The sequence below is a fragment of the Mus caroli genome, chromosome 10 (genome assembly GCF_900094665.2).
Source record: "Mus caroli chromosome 10, CAROLI_EIJ_v1.1, whole genome shotgun sequence".
Classification (NCBI taxonomy): Eukaryota; Metazoa; Chordata; class Mammalia; order Rodentia; family Muridae; genus Mus; species Mus caroli.
Genome location: NC_034579.1, coordinates 112,995,258 through 113,020,502, shown reverse-complemented (window position 1 = coordinate 113,020,502; position 25,245 = coordinate 112,995,258). Strand labels below are relative to the sequence as shown.

Below are 25,245 nucleotides of genomic sequence, written 5' to 3'. Positions count from 1 at the left end.
GGGGGGGTAACCAACTGAGGCTATTCTGGGAGAAGAGATAGTAAAATCTGGTCCTGATGTGTCTGTTGGAGATGGCAGTGAACTATCTCCTCGGCATATTTTGTAGACGTTAAGAAATATGGGCCTGAAGAGCGGATGAAAGGTCAGGGCTGGCGATAGGAGTCTGGGGCTCATCTGTGATGGGCGCTAATTGAATCCATGTGGGTGCACCGAGGGAATATCTGGAGAAGGAGACGAACGAACGAGCAGCCCCTGGATGAGCCCAGGGAGCGCTAACTACTGCAGAAAGGAAGCAGAAGAAGTGAGAAGGCCTAGTGCCGTGTCCGGACCACTGAGGACCTGAGAATGTTGTTGCTTTCCCATCCCATCGCTGCGGGTCCTTAGAGTATGCCTGTTGACCTTCCTATAAAAGCCAAGGGCAAAAACCAAGAGCCTTGGCTTCTTTTTTGTTTGATTGTTTTTCAGAGAGGCGGGAGTTTAGGGGGTAAGGTGGGGAGGGGGGTGTGCAGAATCTAAGAGAGGAAACTGTCACGTGACCTAGCACAGTGCCGTAGCACTCGTTTTTTATGAATGGCTGCGTGAGGGAATTGAGTACGTGCACTAAGCAGGTGATTTGCTACCTATCCGGTTCCTGGTTTTGTTTCATGAAAGAGGAGATAAATAAATACCTGCCTGTAAACATCACCAAGCGATCCAAAGTGTTAGGCACTAAGGAGAAATGGAGTTGAGGGAAGAAGGCATGGTAGGGAAAGGAAAGAGAGTCAAGGTTTCCCTGGTCTGTGCGGATCCTGGATCTGCCATCTTAATAGATGGATTGGACCTTTGGTTCGTTTATGTATCTGTTTCTTGTTCCTCCTCCTTTCTCTGATGGGACTTGCAGCTTCTTAGGGAAGACACGAATTACTCCCGAGTGTCTCTGTAGACTCTAATGAGGCTGGCTACCTAAGCACTTATCCCTACACTGAATGACAAGCTGACAGCGAGGTATGTTTTCTACCTCGTAATTACTAAAAGTGAATAATTACCCAGAAAATTAATCAGGGAGAACTCCCTGTTTCGATAAGGAAAATGAAAGAACTCTTTTTTCCCCCCTTCAGAGGCAAAGCTTTTAAATTGGGATTTTTCTAAGTAAATCATTTCCAAAGGAGGCATTAGGTGTGTTGCTTGTGGCAAATTCGTCTGCATCGGCTCCGCAGAGTGCCGTTTCTGGTCACTGAAAACGGAAAGATCTGACATAGACTTCGTCTCTCCCTCCCTGTTTGTGAGTGATCTAACAACAGAGTCTGTCTTGAAGGACATCACGTGTTCATTTAATTGTACAACCTGAGGATCAGTAAAGGCAGCTTGGCTGTGCAGTAAGAGGTGCATTACAGAGATGCGAGAAGGGGCCTTTGGAGATAAGTATACCCACTTATTAATTCTGAACCTGGGCAATTGCAACAATTTGTCTACAAGGTCTCTTTTATTCTGGACACTTGGAAAACTTCATATATATATATATATATATATATATATATATATATATATATATGTGTGTGTGTGTGTGTGTGTAAATATACATACATATTTTCATGTGTATATTTATAAATTAATATATTTATTCATGTATACATATACCTTATATATGTATACATTTATGTGTATGATATGAGGACATAATAGATGATAAATATGTAAGTGTTCATATATAAATATATAAGTACAAGTTATTTATATATTACCATTAATAAATATTCAATTTCTGTGGAAGAAGAAGAGTACCGCTGTGATAAATTTCTTAACAGGATGGAAAAGGGAGAGGTAGAGCTAGTCTTGATTCATCTAACAGAAATTTTCTACTGGAACCAATTGCTATCAGATAAAAGGATTTTTTAGACCTCATAAACTCTGCAACCATGTCCCTTTGGAAACTTTACTCCACAGAGAGAGATTTGGTTAGGTCCCGCAAACAGCAGACAGAAAACACTATAAAAATATAGACTGTTTCCAGAACAGAACAATAGCCCATCTGTGTCACTTACATTGATAAACACATCAAGCAATGTGGCAAGCGATCTGCAACTCAGAAGAAGTCCACAGACGTGAGAGCTGATGATGGTCTGACTCCCTTCCCTGGGAGGAGGGCGAGGAGGAAGGGCCAGGGATGCATAAACTCTGCACATGAAATAAAATAGAAATGTAATGTTTACCCCAAAAATGTTATTTTGAAGCATAAACCAGTCATTCTCCATCATCTGTTAATTCCAGGGTTAATTTTCTTAACCCTGGAAGATAAAATCATCATTAAACTAGTGAGGAGTAAGATGCCTATGACCCTGGTGTGGTAGTGTGCTCAGTACTCAAGAGTTGGTAGTATACTTGGTACTCAGGAGATGGAAGTGTACTCAGTACTCAGGAGGTAGAGGCAGGAAAGCCAAAGGCTCAAGTCCCATTCTCTTCTATTACAGAGAGAATCCAAGGCCAGACCGGGCTAGAGACCTCTGTCTCAAAAAATTAAAAAAATAAAAAGTCGTTATTCCACTGATAACACTAAAACACAGGTCATACACATGATGTTAATGGTAAAACAGCTATATTATTAATAATTAATAATAATAAAGTAAATAAAAATACAGCTGCCTCATTAGAGGATTTTCAGATCTGCTGTTCATCCATGGGTGGATTAACATTGTCACACTACCCCACGGTCTGCAAAGAATTCAGAACAGCTTACAAAAAGCACCACACACTTCAGGCAACTGGCGTTCAGTGTTTAAAGACGGAGCCTGCTGTCCCTGGCATTTGGTAATTTGTTGGTTTTTTTCAGGCAGGAAGTTAAGCCTCTTGAATGCTCATATTTGGCAGAAAATAATTCCATTTATGACTCAACACATTTCCGGTAGGCACATCTCAGCGGAGCTCAGGGTAGTCACTAATTTGAGTTTTGCATAGTAACGCCCTTCAGAAGACAAAAGTCACCTTTTAAACTTTCTTTGTGAAAGTAGCTATTAAGAGAGCGATGAATCCTGGTTTTGCATAGAAGGGCTGTTGACTCCTGGTGCGGGCGTGTACAGGAAACCTGTGCCTCTAGGTAGTAATACGGTTTCAAAAGAAATCCATATACTGAGCAAAATATTTCCTGGATTCACAAATTTAGAGGCTGGGAATCTGGGGATACGCCAAGTCTTTGAAAATATCAAGGGCATACTAAAATATAATAGCACGCTCTTGAGAAAAGAGGAGGGGGCGGGCAGGAGAAAAGGGAAAGGCGTGGCTTGGAATGTGTATTTCCATCTTGCTCTTCTAAGCCTGGCTTTGGGAAGTGGATTCCCATACTCCTTCCTCAGTCTCCCCAGTTGGGAATTGAGGTTAAGCTGTACACCCCCAACTGGCTGGTAGGAGGGTAGCAAGCTCGTCTGGGTGGCACACTGGCAAACGTGGGCCCAATCAGGGAAAAGACAAGCAGTAAATAAAAGTATGGTCGTTCATAAAGAGAGTTCCTAAGACCTGCATACAAGAGAACACATGGCATCCTCTCCTCGCCACCCTCTTCTAGCTCTGTCTTCTCCTGCACAGTCCCCCTTCTAAGCTCAGAGGGATCGATGATTAGATAAATGAGAGATAGGTGGATAGAGGATAGATGATAGATAGATAGATAGATAGATAGATGATAGATAGATAGATAGATAGATAGATAGATAGATAGAGATAGATAGATAGATAGATGATAGATAGATGATAGATAGATAGATAGATAGATAGATGATAGATAGGTAGATAGATAGATAGATAGATAGATAGATGATAGATAGCAGGCAGACAGCTGGATTGATATAAAGATAGATGTTAGATGATAGTTGATAGATGGTTGATAGATAAATAGATAATAGATTGATAGTTGTAATATTTGTCTTTCTAGATTTAGCTCTTTTCTTTTAACTCAATGATCTTCAATTTCATCCAGTTTTCTACATAATTCCATTCTTTACAGCTGAGCCAAGTTCCAAGTTCTTCAATACCACCACCATCCTGTATGAGTGAGTGAGTGAGTGTGTGTGTGTGTATGTATGTATGTGTGTGTATGAGAGAGAGACAGAGACAGAGAGACAGAGCTACCACCACCCTGTGTGTGTCAGAGCGAGACAGAGTTACCACCACTCTGTGTGTGTGTGTGTGTGTGTGTGTGTGAGAGAGAGAGAGAGAGAGAGAGAGAGAGAGAGAGAATATGGAACACCCATTCATCTGTTGATGCTCACCTCTGCTGGTTACATGTTTTTGTCCACGGTAAGCACACGTGCATCCGCATGGCGTCCCGACTTGCCTTCCTTAGAGTCTTTCCCCAGGAGTGGCATGTTTGTTGGATTGGATGCTAGGTGCAGGTTCTCAGGCTTTTCACTTCCACTGTGGCTGCATTACACACTCAGAAATGAGTTTCTAAGGGAATCGTCTTCAAAGGAAGGTATTAAAAGGGTCCCCCCCCCCAATCCTAACCTTTCTTTACCTAATTCCATTGTTCTTTTTTGTGTTTGGAGAGAGGACCTCAGACTTCTTCCCTGTGTTCGTTTATGGGATGTCTATTTCAGGACAGGCACTCAATTTTTATAACCCTGGGGCTATAATTACCAGTTAGTTGTCCCTTTAGTTGTCTCACCTACTTTAACCACACACACACACACACACACACACACACACACACACACACACACGGGGGTGGGGGGATGGAGGCCTCTGAGTCCATTTAGACAGTAATCTGTCGTTTGGCAGAAGGTATTCGCTTTGGGATGGAGGAGAAGGCTGGGTGGCTCAGGATGGACTTTCCCCTGCCCTCTGTACCCTCCAGACTTTATTCTTACTTAGATTTTTTTTTTTTCACTCCCTACAAGTGTGTTTTCTGCTTTCCTCTTCTTCAACTTTCTCCAAGTCTCTGGGCACAGGTCTCTCCCCCCACCCACTCTGTGATTTTCCCACCATCCTGTCTGATTTCTAGAGTGGCCCTGGCAATAAACGTGTTAGAGAAGGGAGAAGCCATGTGTTTTGAGGTAAAAATTTAACAGAAGAATGCCATTTATCTTTGGCCGCTGAGAACGTCCAGAAGCTTCCTCGAAGACTCCTGGAAAGTTTCCGCCCACTGACTTTTATTAAACCCTGGTCTTCCCAGGATGCCTAATCCCAAAGGTGAAGTTTTAAAAATCCTTTGAAGAAAACTTTTAACTCTTTTAATTAATTATGCTGCTGCTCAAAGGTACATTTTCCTGCAGTTTCTGATATAAACGCAGCGGTGTGTTCTAAGTGATAAGCCTTTGCCTCCTTGCCTTGGAGTCTTAACTACCAGCAGGTTATACCTTGTACTTAGAATGTGTCTACAAAGTTGCAAAACATTCCTCCACAAGTCATCACAACTCATCACCGGGACTGGATGCCTTCAAGATGCTGTTAGACCTGAGCAGCTGGAGAAAATGCCCTACTGGTTTCTGAACTACACTGAGGGAAACACACACAGGACCCCTAGAACAGTTCATTTCCAAGTCCTTGGGAAAGTCACCTGACCCCAATCTCACCTACATGGCTGAGACTGAGTTGAAGCAGTCTGGACGCCAGAGTTCCCACTCTGTGCCTATGTTCTTATCTGCCTTTGGCGTCTGAGCTTCAGACACAGTAGGGGCATTTAGTGTTTGCTCCCTGAAAGGAGGTCAATCCTAGGCTGGCACACAGTTCTTCACTCTTTATCCTTGTGGAGTGAAGGGAAGTTAAATGCAAACCACTATAAAGTGCTCAGGTGAGAATCGAGGCATGTGGCATCCGGTAGACCTTTGCAGGAGGCTGTGAGCTGCAGACCCTGGGCGTTTTTCAGCTCTGTGCACCTGGAGGTGAATGTGTCTGTCGCCCCATGAGTTCCTACATGGCGGAAGTAAGATGTGAGAGGGGCCGAAACAGAGCTATTATTGACTGAAGGCCCATAAAGCTGTTTTTAGAAAGACTGTTGTAGGGGGGGTGGGGGTGGGGAGGCGCTTCCTTAGAGAAGGGTGATATTATGCATCCTCTTTCCATTAAGTCTATTTTGGGAAGAAATTACAGAGGATAATATATGGTCAACTCTGAGCAACACAGCCTCTATTCTCATTAAGCACTTGCTCAGCCCAAAATAATTTCTCCATTCACAGGGATGCTAACCCAGGACCATCAGCATCTCCACTAAATCACGCTGTTTATTAAGGAAGTGCTGAATTTTTTAAGTGTGAATTTTCGCCCCTAGAATTCCCAAGCAAAGGGGAACAACAGAGCTGCTTGCAGCCACAGGGGCTGCCTGCAGCCAGGGCTCCGTTCTGTTTTCCGAGCAGCATGGGGTTTCCTCCTCGGGGTTGAAGATTTATCAGCCTTTGGCAACTCCTCCAGTTACTGCGGACAAGTTTACTTCTCCATAGCTTTACAAATTGCGTGTTTAACTTTGTAGAATCTATTGCTGGGAGGTAGGGAGAGAAGTGGAGGGCTCCTCCGAGGCTCGGGGAGCAGAGCTCACCCTTGAGATTTAAGGTGGCAGCACCCGTTTACCTCCGCGTGTGCCACAAGGTGAACGGGTTCTTTCCTTTCTTTCTTTTTTCCCACGTGTCCACAGTTGGCACGTTCCGTACGGGCAGTGACTTAAAACATTAAAAGATAGCGACCGTAATGTTCAGTAATAAGCGTCTGTTTAATCATTAAACGACCACCATTTTCTCTTGCCCTTTAAACCCACCTTCAATCAGCTCGGACGCTGGTTTATAGTCTTATTTACTACAAAGGTCACAAAGGAAGTGCTTTTGGGGGGACCACCAGCCACAGTGCCAGGAGCTCTGAAACAGCCCCCTTGTCACAGGAAACATCCAGCCAGGCGGCCCTTGACAGGAGGGAGCTACGGGGTACAGAAAGTGCACCCCACAATTCCCGAAGCAGCTTCAGATCACCCGAGAAAGAAAACAAAGGTCTTCTTGCCTCTAGCCCTTGGTGTGGTCACCGCTGGCCACTGTTAACTGTGGCTAACATTGCTGCCTGACTGCAATGGGAACAAGGTGTGTCATGGCAGTTTCTGGCTGAGCATCACCAGGGTTCCTTCCTCTTACAGGAGTAACTGCGCTGCTCTGTGGCTCTCTTTCAGCACCTTTGAGTTCTATCACTAATTTTAAAAGAAGCACATAGCACACAGGTTTTGAACGGGCCTTTCTCATCCAGACCTAAAAAGAAAAAAAAAATTTTTTTTTAATTTTTTAAAAAATTTACTTTTTACAAATGGCTTCCTCTTTCCTCACTTCAAGATGGTTACCAGGTACCATACTTAGAGCAACTGAATGTGATTCCCATGGGGGGCGGGGGGACATGACAGTTTCTCAAAATGTTGTCTGGTGAGGTACCATCTAAGGCCCTTAAAAGGGCCATGATTTTGTATGGACATGGGGTGTTGCCCAAACAGCTTGTATACCTTTTGACTCCTTCTGCTTTGCTGCTCAGTATATAAAGCACACTGAAAACAACCAGCCCTTTGAAGTGGCCAGGTAAGAGATAGAATTGGTATTTAAAGAACAAAAAGCTGTACTTGGCAGACTTTGAAAGTGATCTCCATTTGCACATTTGCACATTTGCACATTTGCACGGGAGAAGTGTAAACCAGAGAACTTAAGAGATTTGCTTAATGCTTCCGAGAGACTTGGGAGCAGAAAATGAGTTAGAAGCTGGGATTTTTCCTTGTGATGTGGGCTTTCCAAATGTCTTTATTAGATCAGTGCAAATGTCTTCCAATTCCTCACTTAGACCCTAGAACTCACTGGGTTCCATTCGTTCATATCCCCCTCTTCCTCCCTGCCCCTACTCTCTTTTTCTCCCCCCTTCTCTACCAGCATGCTTTCCCTCTCAAGTTCTGCTCTTTCACTCTTGCTCTCTCCTCCTCTCCCCTCTCCCTCTGTCCCTCTCTCTATCCCTCCCTCCCTTCCCAACAGGTCACAGTCACAAACATTCTGACCTTCCAATCAAACAACCCAACCCCTCCTTTACTTTAAGCTTTGTCATTTTCTAAATTTTTAAAAATTTAAATTTGGACCGTGCACAGCAAACTGGCAGAACCTGAAACAAGACATTCAGGGAATTGCCCTAGTTTTTGTATAGTCTTGGACACTGAGCCCACGAGGGCTACACTTCTCTGCTCTTGGAACCATTTCCTGTGTCCATAGTCGGGGCAGGGGCAGAGTCCCTGTGAGGGACTCTGACAAGGCCACCTCAGATCTGTGTCTTCCCTGTGGAGGTATGGTGCCGTCCACATACTGGCTATGGAAAGCAGTGATTGTTGGTCTTTCTCGGAGCTCACGGACCACAGAGCTTCACATCTGAAGACGAATGGAAGATGCTGTTCATTGTTTTGAATGAGAAGAATGTTTTATGCTGTGCATTTTGATCATATTCTTTTCCTTCTCCCAACTCCTCTCAGATCCTGGGAAGATGCTGCTAATTTTAAAGACTCACCTTAGTTTGATCTCTTCTCTTCTCTTCTCTTCTTTCTTTTTTTCTTTTTTTTTTTCCTTTCTTTTTCGCAAAAACAAAATCGATTTCAATTAGATCTTTCTAAAAGAATGTGTACTGAAGTAGCTAATCCACCCTGGGAAATCAGTCTTCGAGGTATTTCAAGTCTTTTCTGTCGAGCACTTTGGGGAATACCTGTTTCGAGTCCACTTTATACAAAGCTCAGCTGAAAGTTGACTTTAAGGAGACTATTCAGTCAAGTCACTGAACCGGCAGCAAAACTGGCTGTCTGCCCTTGCCCAAGTAAGTCACTGATCCATTAAATGAACTTCTGTAAAGTGTCAGGATGTAGCAGGCACAAAAGTGTAGGGCGTTTGGTAGGAAACAGAAATTGTTCTGTGACAGTAAGGAAGGCCCATAGGTGGAAGGAAATCTAGAAAGGTGGACGTGTGTGTGTGTGTGTGTGTGTGTGTGTGTGTGTGTGTGTGTGTGTGTGTGACAGTTCAGAGAAGCTAAACTGGCAGAGACCATTTTCAGAGCCCAAGGTATTGTGAGTCCTGACCTAGTTGAATGCCTCTAAGAAAAAGGCGCCTCCGGGAACTCCTTTGTCCTCTGATGTACGTCTTAATGTCTGCACAAACGCTTCTTTCCTGTGGCTGGACAGTAGGAAGTAATCTATCTTCACTCCTATTTGGTTTGTAAATAAAACTCTGAAAGGGGTCTACTGACCTCTAGACAGGCGGGCGTTCTCCAATTTGTTCCTCTTCACTCTTGGAGTTAAGTCAAAGCGCATGGCCAAGACTACCACCTCTGTCCTTCCGGGACTGTCTACAAAAGACTGAAAAATGTGCCCACACCTGCCCTTCTGCAGGGCTGGCTCACTTCCAACTCTAACAGGGGCAGAGGAGAGCTTGGGGGAACCAGAGCTCATATACGCACTCTGCCTTTGCCCGCTGAAATTACAACATCTGTGACACTCAGCCCCCAAAGGGACCCTGACTGTGTCTCCTGCCAGCTCCTTTGCAGCCACTGGGACTCTGTGCCTTGGAATAACGAAGCAGCCTGCCATTTCCTCCTTTCAAATAATGAAACGTGGAAATGCAAATCTCCTGGGCAGGCTCCAAGTATTATTTGAGACTTTTTTTTTTCCCTAATTATTTGAGACTTTGAAAAAAAAAAAAAAGAAGGGAAAAGGTATATTTTTAAAGGTTTACTGCAGAGCCTAGCTGTTAACTGGGTATTTGGATATTTCCCATCCACATACAGAGTTAGGCATGGGGCCTCTAAGATGGCAGACTGGAGCTGCACTGGAGGGAAAGACATCTGTATTTTTCATTCACTTGTGCAGTAGCCCTAAGATTTTCAAGCTTGCTTTTTTGTTCAGCATCAAAGAAAGGTTGTTTTATAGTTAACTGCCTTTTCCTTCTCTTTTGACCCACATGTTCCATGAAACGGAGGGGTGAGAGGCACTGAGTTCTTCTATTTATTCTTTGCAAAGTTACTTTTTTGCCCATGGTCCTTCTGCATGCCGTTGCGCCGATAGGAAAACATAATTTTGTTCTTTTTTTTTTTTTTTTCTCTCTTCCTTTGAAGGAAAAAAAATTTAAGAGGTTTAAATACCATTCACGTTTTGGAATTTCCTTCTTTATTTCCTCCTAAACCGCCGTCTCCCAACTATATAAAGCCATCCAATGTTGAAAGAGTTTCACTCCTATAAAGACCTTTTATATGATTATAACCCCCCTGTTTATCAAGGGCTACAAGAACGGGAGCCAGGAGCTAACTGAGTTTATAGCTATGTGTCTATGAATATACGTGTTTGTAGGCGGGGAGGTCTCCATATATCCTCAAGTGTGTCCAAATGCTCACAGCGTTTTTAGCATACAAATTGCCAATTAAACATCTACAGTTTTCCATCCCCTCTACAATTTTGAATGTGGGACCTATTAGCTGATGGGGGAAGATTGACACCGTCCGTCAGTAGCAGACTAAACTACTTAAGAAATCCAAGACACCGAGCTTTGTCTGAGTCTCTGGCCCTTGGCTCAGCTAATTAAATATTGCGTCAATTAGCCCCGTTCCTTGACTGTTTCTTGATCTCTCGGTAGAAATTTGTCTTTGGGGGTCCAGGTTCTCAAGTGAAAGGAACAGCTTAGGGCCCATGAAGCAGAAGCAGAACTGTCCTGACTGCAATCGAGAGATGGAAGGAGAAGTCCTCCTATTCTCTCCCTCCTTCTGAATAGCCAAGGACCTTCGCCCAGAGAATGGTGCCCACCCACTTTGAGAGTACTCCTCCTCCCCATTATAGGTTTCTGGAGATACCCTCACAGACACACCTAGAAGTACGTTTCCCTGGTGATGCTAACTCCAATCCAACTGACCCTGGGGATCAACCACCACATCCCATCCTTCAGCTTCTTTTCTAACATCCATCTGAGCAGCCTCTTTATTCCTAGATGGTTTCTAAGTATCTCTTTTCTAACATCTATCTGAGCTGCACTGTTATTCCTGGATGGTTTCAAAGTATCTGTCAGCTGCCTAAATTTTCCCTCACATATGGTTTCTAAAAATTACCTATATATTCACGGCACCCCTTCAGAGAGAAGAGAATCCTCACATCTCCTAAAGAGAAGGTGCTATGAGCATTTTTAATCCTGATTTAGATAAGTGAGCGTTCTGGGTGATCTGCTATCCCACACAGCCAAATAAGCGGGCTACAGCTTCTCAACAGTGGTGGCTTTCTGAGCATTCCTAAGTCACAGAGAGGGTAAAACTAGCATTGCAGGAGTCGTGACCGTTTCCTGTGCTCAGTACTTTCTCCACGTTATAATAATGGCCACATTGTTTAATAGTGTTAGCATCTTTCTTATCCTTTGATGTTTTGGCTTCTTATTAGAGAACTACTGGAGCTCATGCCACCAAATGGTTTGTTCCACGCAGCCCACCGGCACATTCGCACTCCTGTATTTTACTATCTAATATGTGGTGGCCATAACCGGAGAATGCAAGGCATGCCTTCAGAAGAACCCTGGCCCCCTATATTTTTTACCAAGTCATGCTTCGTCATGCCCGTTTTCCCCAGTGCCATGCAGCGTGCACGGATGCATGCTGAGCAAAACTGGGGAGCGTTTCGGCTGACACGTAACCTTCTTCATATAACCGGAGCTTTGTAAGTGAGTGTGATCTACATATCGGGCGAAGGACTGGGAAAAGTACACCCTACCCTGCAGCCTGGCAGTTGTCACAGGACTAACTTGTACCCTCTTAGCTGACTCCTGAAGGAGCCTGAGAAAGCCATACAGGTGTCAGGAGAGAGACCCAGCCACTGTGAGGCAACTAAGCAGCTAGCTGTTCTCTGAAGGACCTAAGGGCACTGCAGAGCAGACTGGGGGAAGAGCTGTTCCCTTTACAGGAATCCCAGCAGAAAGCAACACAGAAGAAGGTGTCCACTCCCCTAGAACTGGAGTTATAGGCATTTGTGAGCTGCCCTGGTGTGGGTACTGGGAACCGAACCCAGGCTCCCTGCCGAAGCAATAAGTGTTCCTGAGGGCTGAGCCATCTCTCCATCCACAAGTGCAATAAACTACAAGTTTCTTTCTAAAGAAATCCCCCACAGTGGTCCATTTTAAAGACTGTCTCTCTTTCCCAGAAACACCCCCTCCCTCCCCCTCCCCAGAGCCTCACAGGTAGGAGAACAGGAAAGACTTAAAGCTGAGCCTTGCAGGCAGCCACTGAGTGCTAAGGGGCTACCTTCTTGATGCAGTGTCATATTACAGCAATCCTAGGAAAAAGCTATAAGGAATTCTCATCAATGCCCAGTACATACTACTTCACTGTTTACTGACTAGATCCATGGATAAACAGAACCCATGGGACAGAGGTAGTTTGTAAGCCACTATTAACCATGATTCCTGTGACAACTCTCTTTCCGTGTGTGTGTGTGTGTGTGTGTGTGTGTGTGTGTGTGGTGCACGCGTGCACGCACGTTACTCCATTCATGATTCCCCCCCATCCTTAAGATAGGTTGGGGAGGGCACTAATCAGGTACTTAAAATAGCCAGGCTAGTGGTGAATGAAGGAAGTCAGTCTAGATAACATCTCTGTGAACTGTGTACCTGTGAACTTTTTATCACACGACACAAAGGAAACTTCCATTGTCCTGTGTGGGGCTTGGGGGCGGAGCTGAACAAAGCACACGGAACACTCCTGTTTTGGTGATCAAGGATACTCCTGGAAGGCTGGAAGCCAGAATCCTCAAGGCCACCACAATGACAAGACTCCAGTGACAGACCGGCAAACTGGAGGACCGTGTGCACCACAAGTGCATAGTGCAGAAGCCTGTGATCGCTCCCAAGGGTGCCACCAAGGTCTTTGATATTGAACAATGAAATCATAAACACTGTTGCTGCCCCCGCTGCCGCTGCTGCTACCAGCACAGCCCGCCCCAGTGCTATTAAGTGGTGTTTATTACATTCCTACCACCCGCAGTTGCCCTGTGCACTTTAGTGACTTCCAATTTAGTTACCCCCAACAATTCAGCGAGGCATCCACGTTACACCGATGACGAAAGTGACATTTAAACTGCTGAAGGAGTCGTACGAACTCCTTGCGCAGAGTGAGTCCCAGACCCCACCTTTGGTCTTTCTTATTCCCAAACAGTATCTTATAAAGCTATCTTAAAAGTCCTTTCCCAGCAGAACTCCCCAGGTACCAGGAGAGTGTAACCTCCAAACTATATTAAATTTCTTGGAGGTAATCCCACCCCCACCCCAAGGCCCAAAAAAGGCTGCCTTGTAATAGCTCCACCTGACTGACTGGCTTCCATATCCTGAAAGGGCAAACACAATCAGTGCCTCCTAAACATCCTCCCTTTATTTAAAAAAAAAAAAAAAAGTTACAGCGCTGACATTCCCTCCCAAGATCAGAGGTGCATACACACAGGTGGCAGCAAGCCCAGACATACCAAAGCCTGTTATCTAGAGCCAAGGACTTTACACCACTGCATCTGTAGAGAGACAAGCATCTCATTTCAACAGACAGCTTGTTCATATAGTTGGGATCCTCCTGGCCGAACTGACAGGGCGTCAGAAGAGCATCCTAAAACAAAGAGAGCGGTTATTGCCCTCTCGGAGGGGCCCCTGCATGCCCTGGGGTTCTGCTCTTCAGTGTAACTGAGCAGAACTCCGGTCGACTCCCAGGAAAAGCCTGTCGGCACTGTCAGATTGAGTGTGGGCAGAAGCTAGCGTTATTTATCTATTTACTACCCATCATCTCTGGAATTCCTTGAAGGGGACAATGAGTCCCAGCCAGTGTTTAGGCAGCAGTGGCACTGTCACTCGCTGGGTGTCAGGAATGGCTTCCTTCACTCTTCAGTCCGTGACCAAGTGAATGCACTCAGCAGTTTCCAGGGATAGCCCAGACAAGCCAGGAGAGCCATCTCATGGTTAGGTAAAGCAGAGTACATTGTAAAAAGAGGGACTGTTCTACCCCATCGGACAGAGCCCACAGAGGCAGGGCAAAGCAGCATCCAAGGAAAAGTCTGTGTGAGTTGATTTCAGAGCCAGGAAGGGGTTCCCACCAGCCACCACGGGCAGGCCAGCACAGTGGAAGCCAAATTGACTGAAGCCAAACTCCATTGTCCCTCTGTCTCCCTTCCTTATTATCGTCATTTGGTTTGGTGACACAAAGGGATCTTTTCCAAGAGTCGGGGATGGGTTAACTTGCTGGAACTGGTCTGGTTACCTGACAGGGAAATTTGCTCAGCATGAAGGAAGAGTGTGTTAGTGTTGCTTGTTTGTTTGTTTTCGTCCTGGCTCTGGGTCTTGACTCCTTCGGGGGCGGGGTGTCAAATGACTCATTCACAGAGGGCTGCATGTCAGACACCCTGCACATCAAACGTTTACATTAGGATTCATAACAGTAGCAAAATGACAGTTATGAAATAACAATAAAAATAACTTTATGGTTGGGGGCATCACCACAACATGAACGTATTAAAGGGTCGCAGCATTAGGAAGGTTGGGAACCACTGTTTGGCTGGACATTTCATTATTAAAGCAACACCTCTCACTCTTGTGGTTCTGAGAGGGAGGGACGGAAGGGGAGAAGGAAGGGGGGACGTAAGATAACAGGGTAGAAGGATGAACTCTGAGCAACTTTTGACTCCCAGAATTTACCACTGTGGAAGGTGTATCATCACAGCGCTGGCTATATTCAAAAATTTACATCCTTGCTAGTCAGTTGGCGTTGGGGTCTCCTTGTATTCCTAAAAGCCTACAGTCATTTTCTTTGATTTACTTGAGACTCATCAGAACTCATTATCTAGGTTCTTATATCTTGGTTTAATTCTTGTTAGCTTTCATCACATGAACGGATTTATAAGAAAAAAGATAAAAAGATATAAAAAAGATAAAATCATATCTAAAAAGTGTGTTAGCTTTCTATTACTATAACAGAACACCTGAGGGAATCAAGTTAAAAAGAAGAAAATGTTATTTTATCTCAACGTTTGGACATTTCAGGCCACAGAGGTTTGGCTTTTTTGCTTTGGAGAAGAAATATTTTCTTCCAGGCAATGAGAGGATTTAGAAATTACATAGAAACCTTTCTGAAAATGTATTCCACGCAGAAGACAAAAAGTGTGTGTCGGGTTGGGTCAGGTGGCTGGACCCAGTCTCTGGGGCCAATCTCATTCTACACTGGGGGCGTGGATTGTTCTGAGCTGTGAACTTAGCTCTCTCTCCAGCTGGGCAAGAAATGCTCAGCATTGAGATCTCTGACTAGTAGTCGTGCCTTGATGTAAATATGCGTAAACATTGTATGTATAAGCAGGCTTGAAATGAGCTGTTCTAAATAACTTCTTCCGTGTAGTGAAGCAATGTACCATGGGTGAAAATTGAGTATCCTGGGTGGTCACAGTCCCAATGGCATCAGGCGGTGAGCACAGAGACCACTCAGGACAAGGGATTAAAGGCAAGAAATGTATGAATTTCCTTAGTAGGGAGCCATGGGAGTGAGGGGAGAACAGTGGGAAGATAGAGATGGATGGGCTGTTCGGGGACCTGTACAGCATCCGTAGAGAAGGCCAGCATCTTCATCCTGCCAATAAAACATAACATGAGATTATAAACCGCATCGCTGTTGAGGCTACATCTTACATTCCTGGGTCATACGCACCATAAAATGTATAGCTCTCATTTGTCCTATAATCAAATATGAGAGCAAGTGACGAAAAAATAAGACAGGGGAATGAGTCACTAGCATTTATCCCAGGCACCTTTGCATCCGCAGCCTTATCTGAATGCTTAGAGTTTGAAAAGAATAAAAGAGGAATAAAAATTAACATTATGGTAGATGAGGATTAAGAGGGGTATAGGTAGCGCCTATTTGATGAGGTGGAATGTCGACTTTCCTCGAAGTCTGAGGAAAAACAAGATGTTATTTGATTTGTGAAACACTTGAGCCTTCCCATGTAGCCTAGGCTAGCCTCAAACTCGGGATCTTGGCTGCCTCAGCCTCCCTAGTTCTGAGATTGCAAGCATGTACCCGTGTACCCGTGTACCTGGCCTGACATATTGAACTTACAACAACAAAAAACACTTCTTTTCTGAGCCAAACAGTTACCATAAAAAAAATTGGTTTTCTAGTGCTGATTTGTCCTTAAAATATATTGGAATCGTTCTTCCTAATCCTGATCTGTAAAAAAGTGTTACTTTAAAATACAATTTTCTCATTTGGTCACCTTTTGCCCTCATGAAGCGATCGTCCCAGAAATATTTTAGTTATATATTCTTTAAATGATGCCTTTTCAAGCAAGTGGCAAAACACTTTCATTTAAAAAAAATAAAAGAATGGGGGTAAGTGGAATGATTACCCAAAAGACCTCCCTCTGGGGCCATGTGGTACAGAGATGGGGATGCAGACTAGGTATTCTGGGCCAGAGCTGGGACTTCCTAACAAGTGACCTTGTAGCTTCCTGAAGGTCACCTCACCTACTCCTGTGAAACTCAATGTTCCTACTTCAGACAGCCATTGTGAGACTTAGGCCGGGCCCATGTGTATTAAATCACTTCATTGAATACGTACTGTACTGCTCCCATCTGGGCTGTAGGAATACAAAATTAAGTCACCTCAGCCATGACCTCACCTGAGTTATAATTAAAGATGCTCTTGTTTGGTGACATGCAGAAGCAGAGTTCAGACCTATGCGCCTAGAGAATGCTAAACAGTCCTAAGCTACAACTTCGTAGTTGTCGTGTGACCGGGAGCCCGCTGGAGAAGCTGAGGGAGATAATTCTGGGGTTGATGTAAAGTTCCACTTGGGTTTGGAATTGAGTTGGGAAGCCAGCCAGCCACGTGGCTTTTCTAAAATAGGGATAGAGACCTCGTAATTCACGGATTCAGGGGGAAAAAAAAAGTCACGGATGCACAGAACAGTAGGGAAGGGCCAACAAGAAGGCATCCAGGATGCGTGAGAATGTGGAAAAGGAAGGATTCGCTTCCACCAATGTTGACAGTGCTTCACGGCGTAAGCTGACGAGATCGGGAATAGCTTGGATTGAATGTTACGCTTCCTCCGAGGAAAATGACTCTGCAGCTGAAGTCAGCCACCCACCGGTGCCAAGAAGAGAGTATTGAGTCCTGGGGTCTAGGAGAGAGAGGAGTCTGTCGAGTGCCACCAGGTTCCCACCTCATAAGCCATCCATCCCTTTGTAGAGCTTGAGAACATGGGAGGTTATCCCTCAAACTATGATTCATTCAGCTTTTAAAATTGTTTTTGTGACTACCTGTTCTAGGAAATACTTAGGTAGGCCAATGACTCTCTACAGCCATTTCAGAGCTGGGTGTGATGTCACCCAGCACACCCATTATCATGGTAGAATTCAAAACCTGCCTCAGCTACACGGTGAATTTGAGGCCATCCTGGGCTACATAAGACCCTGTCATCACTCCACCCACCCACCCCCCAAAAAACCCTAGATAAATAGGTAAATAATATAAAACGTTACATGATTCAGTGTAAGACCGGAAACAATGTTTTAGGTCAATGAAGCAAGAATTGATTCTGTATCTTTTATGGAAAGTAAAATATAATGAAAATAACCACATTATTTCCTCTCATAAACACCGTACATATGCCAGGTGTGGTGGTGTCTGCTTTTAATCCCAACACCCAACACTTGAGTGGCAGGGGCAGGCAGATCTCTTGAGTTTAAGACCAACCTGGTGTTCGTAGCAAGTTCCAGGCCAACCAAAGGTATATAGTGAGACCCTGTGTCACGGGGTGGGGGTGGAGGTCGGGGGGTATAATTATTACTTTGCTCTATTGCTTTATGGATCTCAGAATCCCCAAGCTATGCTATTTACTTATTCATATCTGCTCTACAGTGTCATGGGCTTCAGACCCCAAGCTGTTTATCTGGACGTTAAGACAGTCATTTATTTGCTTTGGGTTCAGGTTGGCCTAACCTTGGATAAGCTAACCTGTGCAGCAGTACACTGAAGGTTAGAGAGGCCCCTCTTTGTCTTGACAGGATCCCATTAATGTCCCATTAATGCAAAGCATTTCTTCTAAATTTCTCGATGTTGCTCTTGGTGGCGATGGTGAAGGTTATTTTTTCTGCATGAGCTGAATTTTAGAAGTTTGAAGTGGAATCCAGGGAGATGGGTCAGTGAATAAGGCAACTGAAGCACAAGCCTAGGTCCCAGCTTCAGGACCCGTAGCATCACATAGAAGCCAGGTATGTTGGCTCACGACCCTAACTCCAGCGCTGGGCAGGCAGAGATGGATGGATTCCTGGAATGTGCCGGTCAGCCAGCCCAGCCAAATAAGTGAGCTCCAAGCTGACTGAAAGTCCCTGTCTCAGAAAGAGGGCTGGCAATGCATGTAGCTGGCGAATAAAGGCTACTTGCTGTCAAGATGGACAGTCTGAGTCCCATGGAACCCACATGGTAAAAGAGAACCAACTCCCACAGGTTGTCCTCTGGGTTCCTATCTATGTGATGGGAGCCATACATGAGCCTCTGAGAATGAATGCAGACATAAAATATGTAAGTGTAAAAAACTGTATTTAGACAGAGAACTACTGAGGAGGAAGACACCTGACACTGGCATCTAGACTCCACGTGTACACACAGGTGAACACAGACATCACACACACATGTGCATGTGCACACACACACACAGGTGAACACAGATACAACTGTGTCTCGACACATACACATGCATCTAGACTCCATGGGCGCACACACACGTGCATGTGCACACACAGGTGAACATAGACACCACACACACATCCAGACTCCACGTACATGTGCACACACAGGTAAACATAGATGCCACACACACACATGCATCCAGACTCTATGTGCACACACAGGTGAACATACACATGCCACACATACCCATGCATCTAGACTTCACCTGCAAGAAGTTTAAATGAAGGGAACCCAAATAAGCTCTTTCAGTCTCTTGTGGTGAATTCTCCATGCAGGGAGAGGCTGAAGACCAGCCAGCTGCCCCCACCGAGCAAGCCTGCTGTGTGCACACACTCAGTAGAAACAGAACCACTGGAATTGTCTGAGGAAAAGCCTTGAAACATGTTGCTGCCTCTTCAACAATCATTATGAGATCAGGGCCTTTCAAAACATGTCACAGAGATCTCCCACTGTTAGAAAGAGAAGACTCTGAGGGAACTGGTCTACCTGGGCCTCGACAGCTCCTACTGACTATTGGCATCATTGACTATTGGCATCAGCACCTAAGAAAGAGCTGACCTAGCAGGGCTTGGCCCCCACAGTGAGCCCCACCCCCAAGTAGGTCAGAAAGCACAGCTGTTCCGTTTGGGCTGGCTCTGGACTAGACGCTTTGTTCTATGGAAGTGAAGGGGTTTCCTCAGGAGAGAGAATTGATAGGTTCAGGTTGTTTCCGTTTCAGAAATAAACTCAGGGAGATTAAAGTTTCTATGCCTTAGTTTCCCGGTGAGAAAATAAAAACAATGAGGAGTGTACCTTCCTTGACAAAGGATAAAGGATTTTTACCTCTCTGTAGGATGTGTGTGTACACCATAATATATATTTATCTAGATTTATGAAAATATAAAGTTATCCACTCTAGAGATTAATAAGCAGAGTTATCACTCAATCCTGAGGAAGATGGAGTGGCCAGTGTGTGTTTGCTTCCCTGTCTCAACACTTAACTCTGAGCTAAGTGATGCTCCAAGGTAGATAATAAAGAAGCTCGCAATGTGTTGCCCAGAAAGCATCCAGCTGGCAGTTTACTTCCTTTCTGTTTTTATGAATGGCGGTCATATTATAATTTGGTCTGTGTTTTTTCTGACCAGAGCCATTCATAAAACTAAAAACAAAACAAAATAACAAGAAGAACAGCAGCAGCAGCAACAACAAAACTTTCTGGGCACAGTCTGGAGCAAATGGGTGCCAACGGCTGGGAAAACATCCCAGAGGCCTTAACCGCAACCAGTGTTGAAGGCATTCAAGGGTCTGTTTGTTTGGTGGCCTGAGAAGTAAGAAGTGCTGTGTCTAAGTGTAGCCGGGAGAAGGTCTGTGACATGAACTAGGCCGGGAGCCAAGGCTGGCAAAAGTTCAGACATTGTCTTCCCCTTTCCCCTCACTGAAGTGTCAGGACCTAATTCATGGAAAATTGGGCGAGCTGGCAGCCCTCTCCAAGTTTCATTGAGACTCGGATGCTGTTCAGGACTCGAATGAATGGAGCTCCTTAGCCAAAAAAGGAGGGGGATGACGAGCGGTCGGAGCCAGACAGCCTGCGAGAATGTGTGAGCATTCGAAACGGTCTGAGAGGAGAAGTACAGGTGTAAGCGGCAGGAGAAAAGAGGAAGAAAGGCTGTCTCGACTTAAAAGCGACCCTTGGAAAATGAGCACTCTCTGGGCACACACTTCTGACTCCTAAGAGGCGTGAAGCGCACTGTGCTTCCTGGGTTCAAGTCCGCCTAGGGAAAAAAGGAAACCAACATCTCAAAACCTGGGCTTTGATGCTCTTATCTCTGCTGTGAATTAAAGTCATGAGGCAGACTTTTTTTTTTTTTTTTAATCAGTGAAAATATCTCTCTTTTAAAAATCTCATCCATCTTTAAAAAAATACTCTGCTAATTTTATATAATGTTTTCAAGATCCAAGAAAAATATCACTCCCTTACAGACATTCTGTATTCTGAACATAGTGAGTTTAACCCACCTCCCGTGTCTCTGAAGGACTGGAGCAATTTCATCTCTTTGGCTTGAATCTCTAAATCAAGGTGGCTCAGTTATACTTGCAAACTTCAGGAATGTGTAAATGGAATTAACAGGGCTTATAATCAGACATAACCCTGCTGTCAGGAAGTGAGTTAGCAAAGGTCTGGGACTTCAGATCTGTCTTTTGTATCACTGAAGAATAACAGTAATTTCTGGAGCTTGATTGGAAAATTAATCCAGGCTGCAGAGAGATTTCAGAAGTTTCAAAAGGGGAAATAGATGGATGTAGATATGAAAATAAACTATAGATCTGAGGAAGGACTATATCCAGAGCAGCAGCAGGACGCCTAGGCCTTTTAGTCAGGGTTTCTCTTGCTGTGGTGAAACACCATGACCAAAAACAAGCTGGGGAGGAAAGGGATTTTCATTCAGCTTACACTTCCACAGCACTGTTCATCACTGAAAGAAGTCAGGACAAGAACTCATACAAGGCAGGAACCTGGAGGCAGGAGCTGGCATAGAGGGCGCTATTTACTGGCTTGTTCCCCATGGCTTACTCAGCCTGCTTTCTTATAGACCCCAGGACCACCAGCCCAGGATGGCACCACCCACTAATTAAGAAAAAGCTTAACAGACTTGCATACAGCCTGATCTTATGGAGCCATTTTTTCAGATAAGGTTTCTGCCTCTCAAATGACCCTAACCTGCGTCAAATTGACATAAATGTAGCCAGCAGAGGCCTCAATGTTGAAAAAAAAAATTTTTTTTTGTTTCATCCTGTTTTTTAATGAGCAAAGCATTTGAAAACACATTTCTTTACAGAAGATAAATGGATGACTAGTTAGTAAGCACTTGAAAGATGTTTCATGTAATTAGTGAGGAGGGGAATTCAAATTGGCATTTAACTTTCCACCCGGTTGGAAGTCAAGACTTAAAAAATGACAGACGATTAACAAGTGCTGGCACATCCGTGGGGAAAAGATTAGAACACTCTCTCCCACACCAGTGGTGGGTCTATAAAATAGTGCGCCTGCTTTGGAAACCCATCCGGCCACTGCTCGAGTCGGGTGGGGGTGGAGCATTATCATTACCACTCAGCAATACTGCTCCTAGGTGACCCACAATGCATGAAAGCCTACCTACCGTGGTGGAATATGTCCATGAAAGCTCACAGGAGATGCTCTCAGTAGCCAAGAGGTGGAAACAGCCCAAGTAGACACCAACCAATGAGCATCCAGATAAGTAAGTTGGGGAAGTACTGCTTGGCATACAAAACAGTTAACTGTTGACGTCATAGGAGTTGTTTTCCCGATCTTGTTACAAAAGAGTTGACAGATTAAGGCAGAAAGGATGTAGGTGGGCTTACGGTTCAAGGACACACAGTTTGTAGTGGCTGGGGAAACTAGGGCGGCAGGAGCCCGAGGCAGCTGGCCACTTTACTCACTCTGTTTGGAAGCAGAGAGAGGTGATGGTGGTTGCTCAGCTTCCATACTCCTGTTTTCTTCAGTCTGGAACACAGACAGTGGGATGCTGCTGTTGGCAACTTCGAGGGCGGGTCTTCTCTCTGGCTAAACCTTTTCCGGAAACATTTTCACAGACACACACACACAGCCAGGGGTGTGTTTCCATGGTGATTGTAAATCCAGTTATAATATCTCAAATATTACCATATGACTTTCCCTCCTCACCTGGAGAGAGAGAGAGAGAACACAAAAGCACCTGTTGCGTGATTCTTCCACTATGAAATGTCTGAAACAAGGCAATTTAGGTAACAGAAGGCAGATTGATGGTAAATTAAGCTCAGGAGGTTGACCAGGAAAGTGGAGAGCCATGGGGAGTGGCTACAAATAGATACAAAGTTTCTTTTATGGAAAATTAAAAATGTTCTCAAATTAGGTTGCAGTGCTAATTATGCACCAGTTGCGTAGTAAAGATTCTTCTCAATTCACTGACTTCAAATGAGTGAATTGTGTGGTTTGTAAGCTTTATCTTGGTAAAGAGTCTTCCAACTCTTCTAGTTCTATGATAGCCGACTTAAAACCAAGTGATTCCTATAGCAAGCCTATTCCAATACAAGTACTGACTACCCTATTCTGTCATTCCGCCACATGTGCAGAAGGTGAGTGGAGGCCCTCTAACTTAGATGAACTTTCGGGATGTTCACTTTTCTCCTTGCTTTGCAGGTCCCCAGCCACACTGAACGAGTGACTGAACACTCAGGTTCTTCCCTCCCTGGGTTTCCCTGTAAACTAACACCACTTCTTTTGTTTGTTTCTCCCTCAGCCACAACAAGTCGTTCAGAAGAAGCCTGCTCAGGTAAGACATGCCCCCTTATGATTATTCTCCGCCCCCCCCCAAAAAAAAAAAACTCAAGTAAAATACATATGGAGAAAGGTTTCCAAGCCTTTAATTGGCATTTTCTTATTCTGATTATGACAACGTCGAAAAAGCATTGAACATTTGTTGTATCCTTCAGAACCAGGAAATATATATATATATATATATATATATATATATGTGTGTGTGTGTGTGTGTGTGTGTGTGTGTATGTATATGTATATGTGTATATATAGATAGATAGATAGATAGTCTGAGATTATATTATTACAAACTCCAGACAGGGCCAGTGAACTAATTCAGCCGGTCAAGGCACTTGCTAAACTGACTTCTAGCGCCAGAGTCCACTTGCAGGGTGGCCATGTTTGTGTGCAGATAAACAAATCCGTGAACAACAGGAAACCATCAAAGTCTTTGGTGTCAAAGAAGCATCAGTAATGTACAAAATAAAACTGTGTCAGGGCTTTAAATAAATAATTTTATTGTATGTTTTACCAATACTTTCCTTTTGGGTTTGTTTGGTGTCTGTTTGTTTTAAGATAAGGTCCTTCTACATAGTCCTGGCTGTCCTGGCACTCACTCTGTAGACCAGGCTGGCCTTGAACTCAGAAATCCGCCTGCCTCTGCCTCCCTAGTGCTGGGATTAAAGGCGTGCGCCACCACCGCCCGGCACTTTACCAATTTTTAACTGCTAAGCTTTGTCTTTGCCTTCTGACTGCCTGTAGCCCTTTGACTTGATACATAACTTACTAGTTGTAAATGACTCTTAATATATGACTGAAAATAGCTGATCGCTGAATTGTTCTGTGATATCCTAAAACACCTCCAGTGAGGGTGACCCACTGGGAATTGTGTCAATGTTTCCCATTCCTGAACTCTCAGGTCTTGCTTTAAAAAAAAAGAAAAAAGAAAAGTCCTAACTCTATTGAGGTAAAAGTACCCTGACTTCTTTTGGTCCATGAACCTGGAGATCCTTGTCTAAGCTACAGTGTATATATAGAAGCATAGAATTTGTGTTTGTTGAAGACAGAGATCTTTAAGAAGATATAACTAATGTATAAATTAATCACAATTTCCAAGAATGTAAACTAAGGCAGTATGAGAATCCCTCTCCTGGGCTAGGCTATAACTCAACGGCAGAGGCTTGCAGAGCATCTGGGAGCTCCTGTTCTTTTCTTCCTGTTTGGATTTGAACAGACATGCAGGACACAAAGGTAGAACCTATTAAAGTAAGTCGCTAAATAGTCCCACGTGTCATGAGGTTTTCTCTTAAGTCGTCATGTAGACGCCCCCCCCCCTTTACATAATTAAAAATAGCCATAGAGATGTTGGTTTCCCTAGAAAACTGTCTCTCAAAAGAATGTTGCTCTGCTTAGACAAAGCCCACGCAGGCAGCCCCAACATGCGCTCCTCTCTAATACTACTGCTTGGGATAAAACTAAAGTTTTCAAAGACATATAAGGATACAGGGGGAGTGACTAAAATATGTACATGCATTGTTATTGATAAATGCAAATTTGTGATATGACAGCAGTGTCAAAAAATATGCGATAAATGCTGTATATTTGAGTCAGAGGATACCACAGGCCTCAGCATGTACCACAGTCTAGAGATTAATAACCTTATGTGGTTTGTAAGCATTGATTCCGAGTCTACTCTTGGGATTGTAGGGAAGGCGCACTGAACAAAAAGCAGTGCTTTAAGAGAACGGTGAAATGCAGAGGTGAGGTTCCTACCGTAGCCACGCTGAGGGAAGAATCAGGTGCTTACACAAAACACTGAAACTCTGAGACAGCTGTGAGCATCTCTTTTGAATTCTGTTTCTTTACGTGAGAGCCTTGATACCATGGAAACCGGCATAAGCTTGCTATCCAGACCTAGAGAACGTGTTTCGAAACGCCTACAAGCACTGGCCACGCACACCATCCATTCTGTTGACTTGGTTTGAAGACCTTTGCGTAGGTATTTATTTTCTAGGAGCCGTCTACGTGATCCTGATGGGTGTTCGAGAACAAACATGCTCAGTGATGAAAGGAAAAAAGTGGCAAGACGTTTGGACATTTGTTTGATGAGCAAATGACCACAGAATATCAATGCATATGTAAAGTCATGAGTAAGGGAAAGTAGAGACACAAAAGGAGGTGTTAGAGTGAAGGGGAAGTCATGTGCAATAGTGGAGTATTACAGTGTAGACTATATACATATAAACATGTATATATATATATATATATAT

General features: G+C 44.2%; 1 protein-coding gene and 1 long non-coding RNA gene across 4 annotated transcripts in view; one reads left to right on the top strand and one right to left on the bottom strand.

Annotated features, from left to right (window-relative positions):
* Hmga2 (high mobility group AT-hook 2) overlaps nt 1–25,245 on the top strand; it is a 114,923-nt gene that overhangs the window by 80,871 nt on the left and 8,807 nt on the right. Inside the window, exon 4 of the mRNA XM_021174849.2 lies at nt 22,959–22,991. Coding sequence (XP_021030508.1) covers nt 22,959–22,991 — 33 coding nt within the window. The remainder of the gene's footprint in view (nt 1–22,958; nt 22,992–25,245) is intronic.
* The window catches only part of LOC110303673, a 17,403-nt gene continuing 7,587 nt past the window's right edge, over nt 15,430–25,245 (bottom strand). For 2 of the 3 annotated variants that reach the window (XR_003837803.1, XR_002378942.2), the window contains 2 exons: nt 22,120–22,363; nt 15,430–15,561 (listed from right to left, as the gene is read on the bottom strand). This is a non-coding gene — a long non-coding RNA (uncharacterized LOC110303673). Of the gene's footprint in view, nt 15,562–21,818; nt 22,364–25,245 lie in introns of all 3 variants that reach the window. The other variant, XR_003837804.1, reaches the window with a different exon arrangement.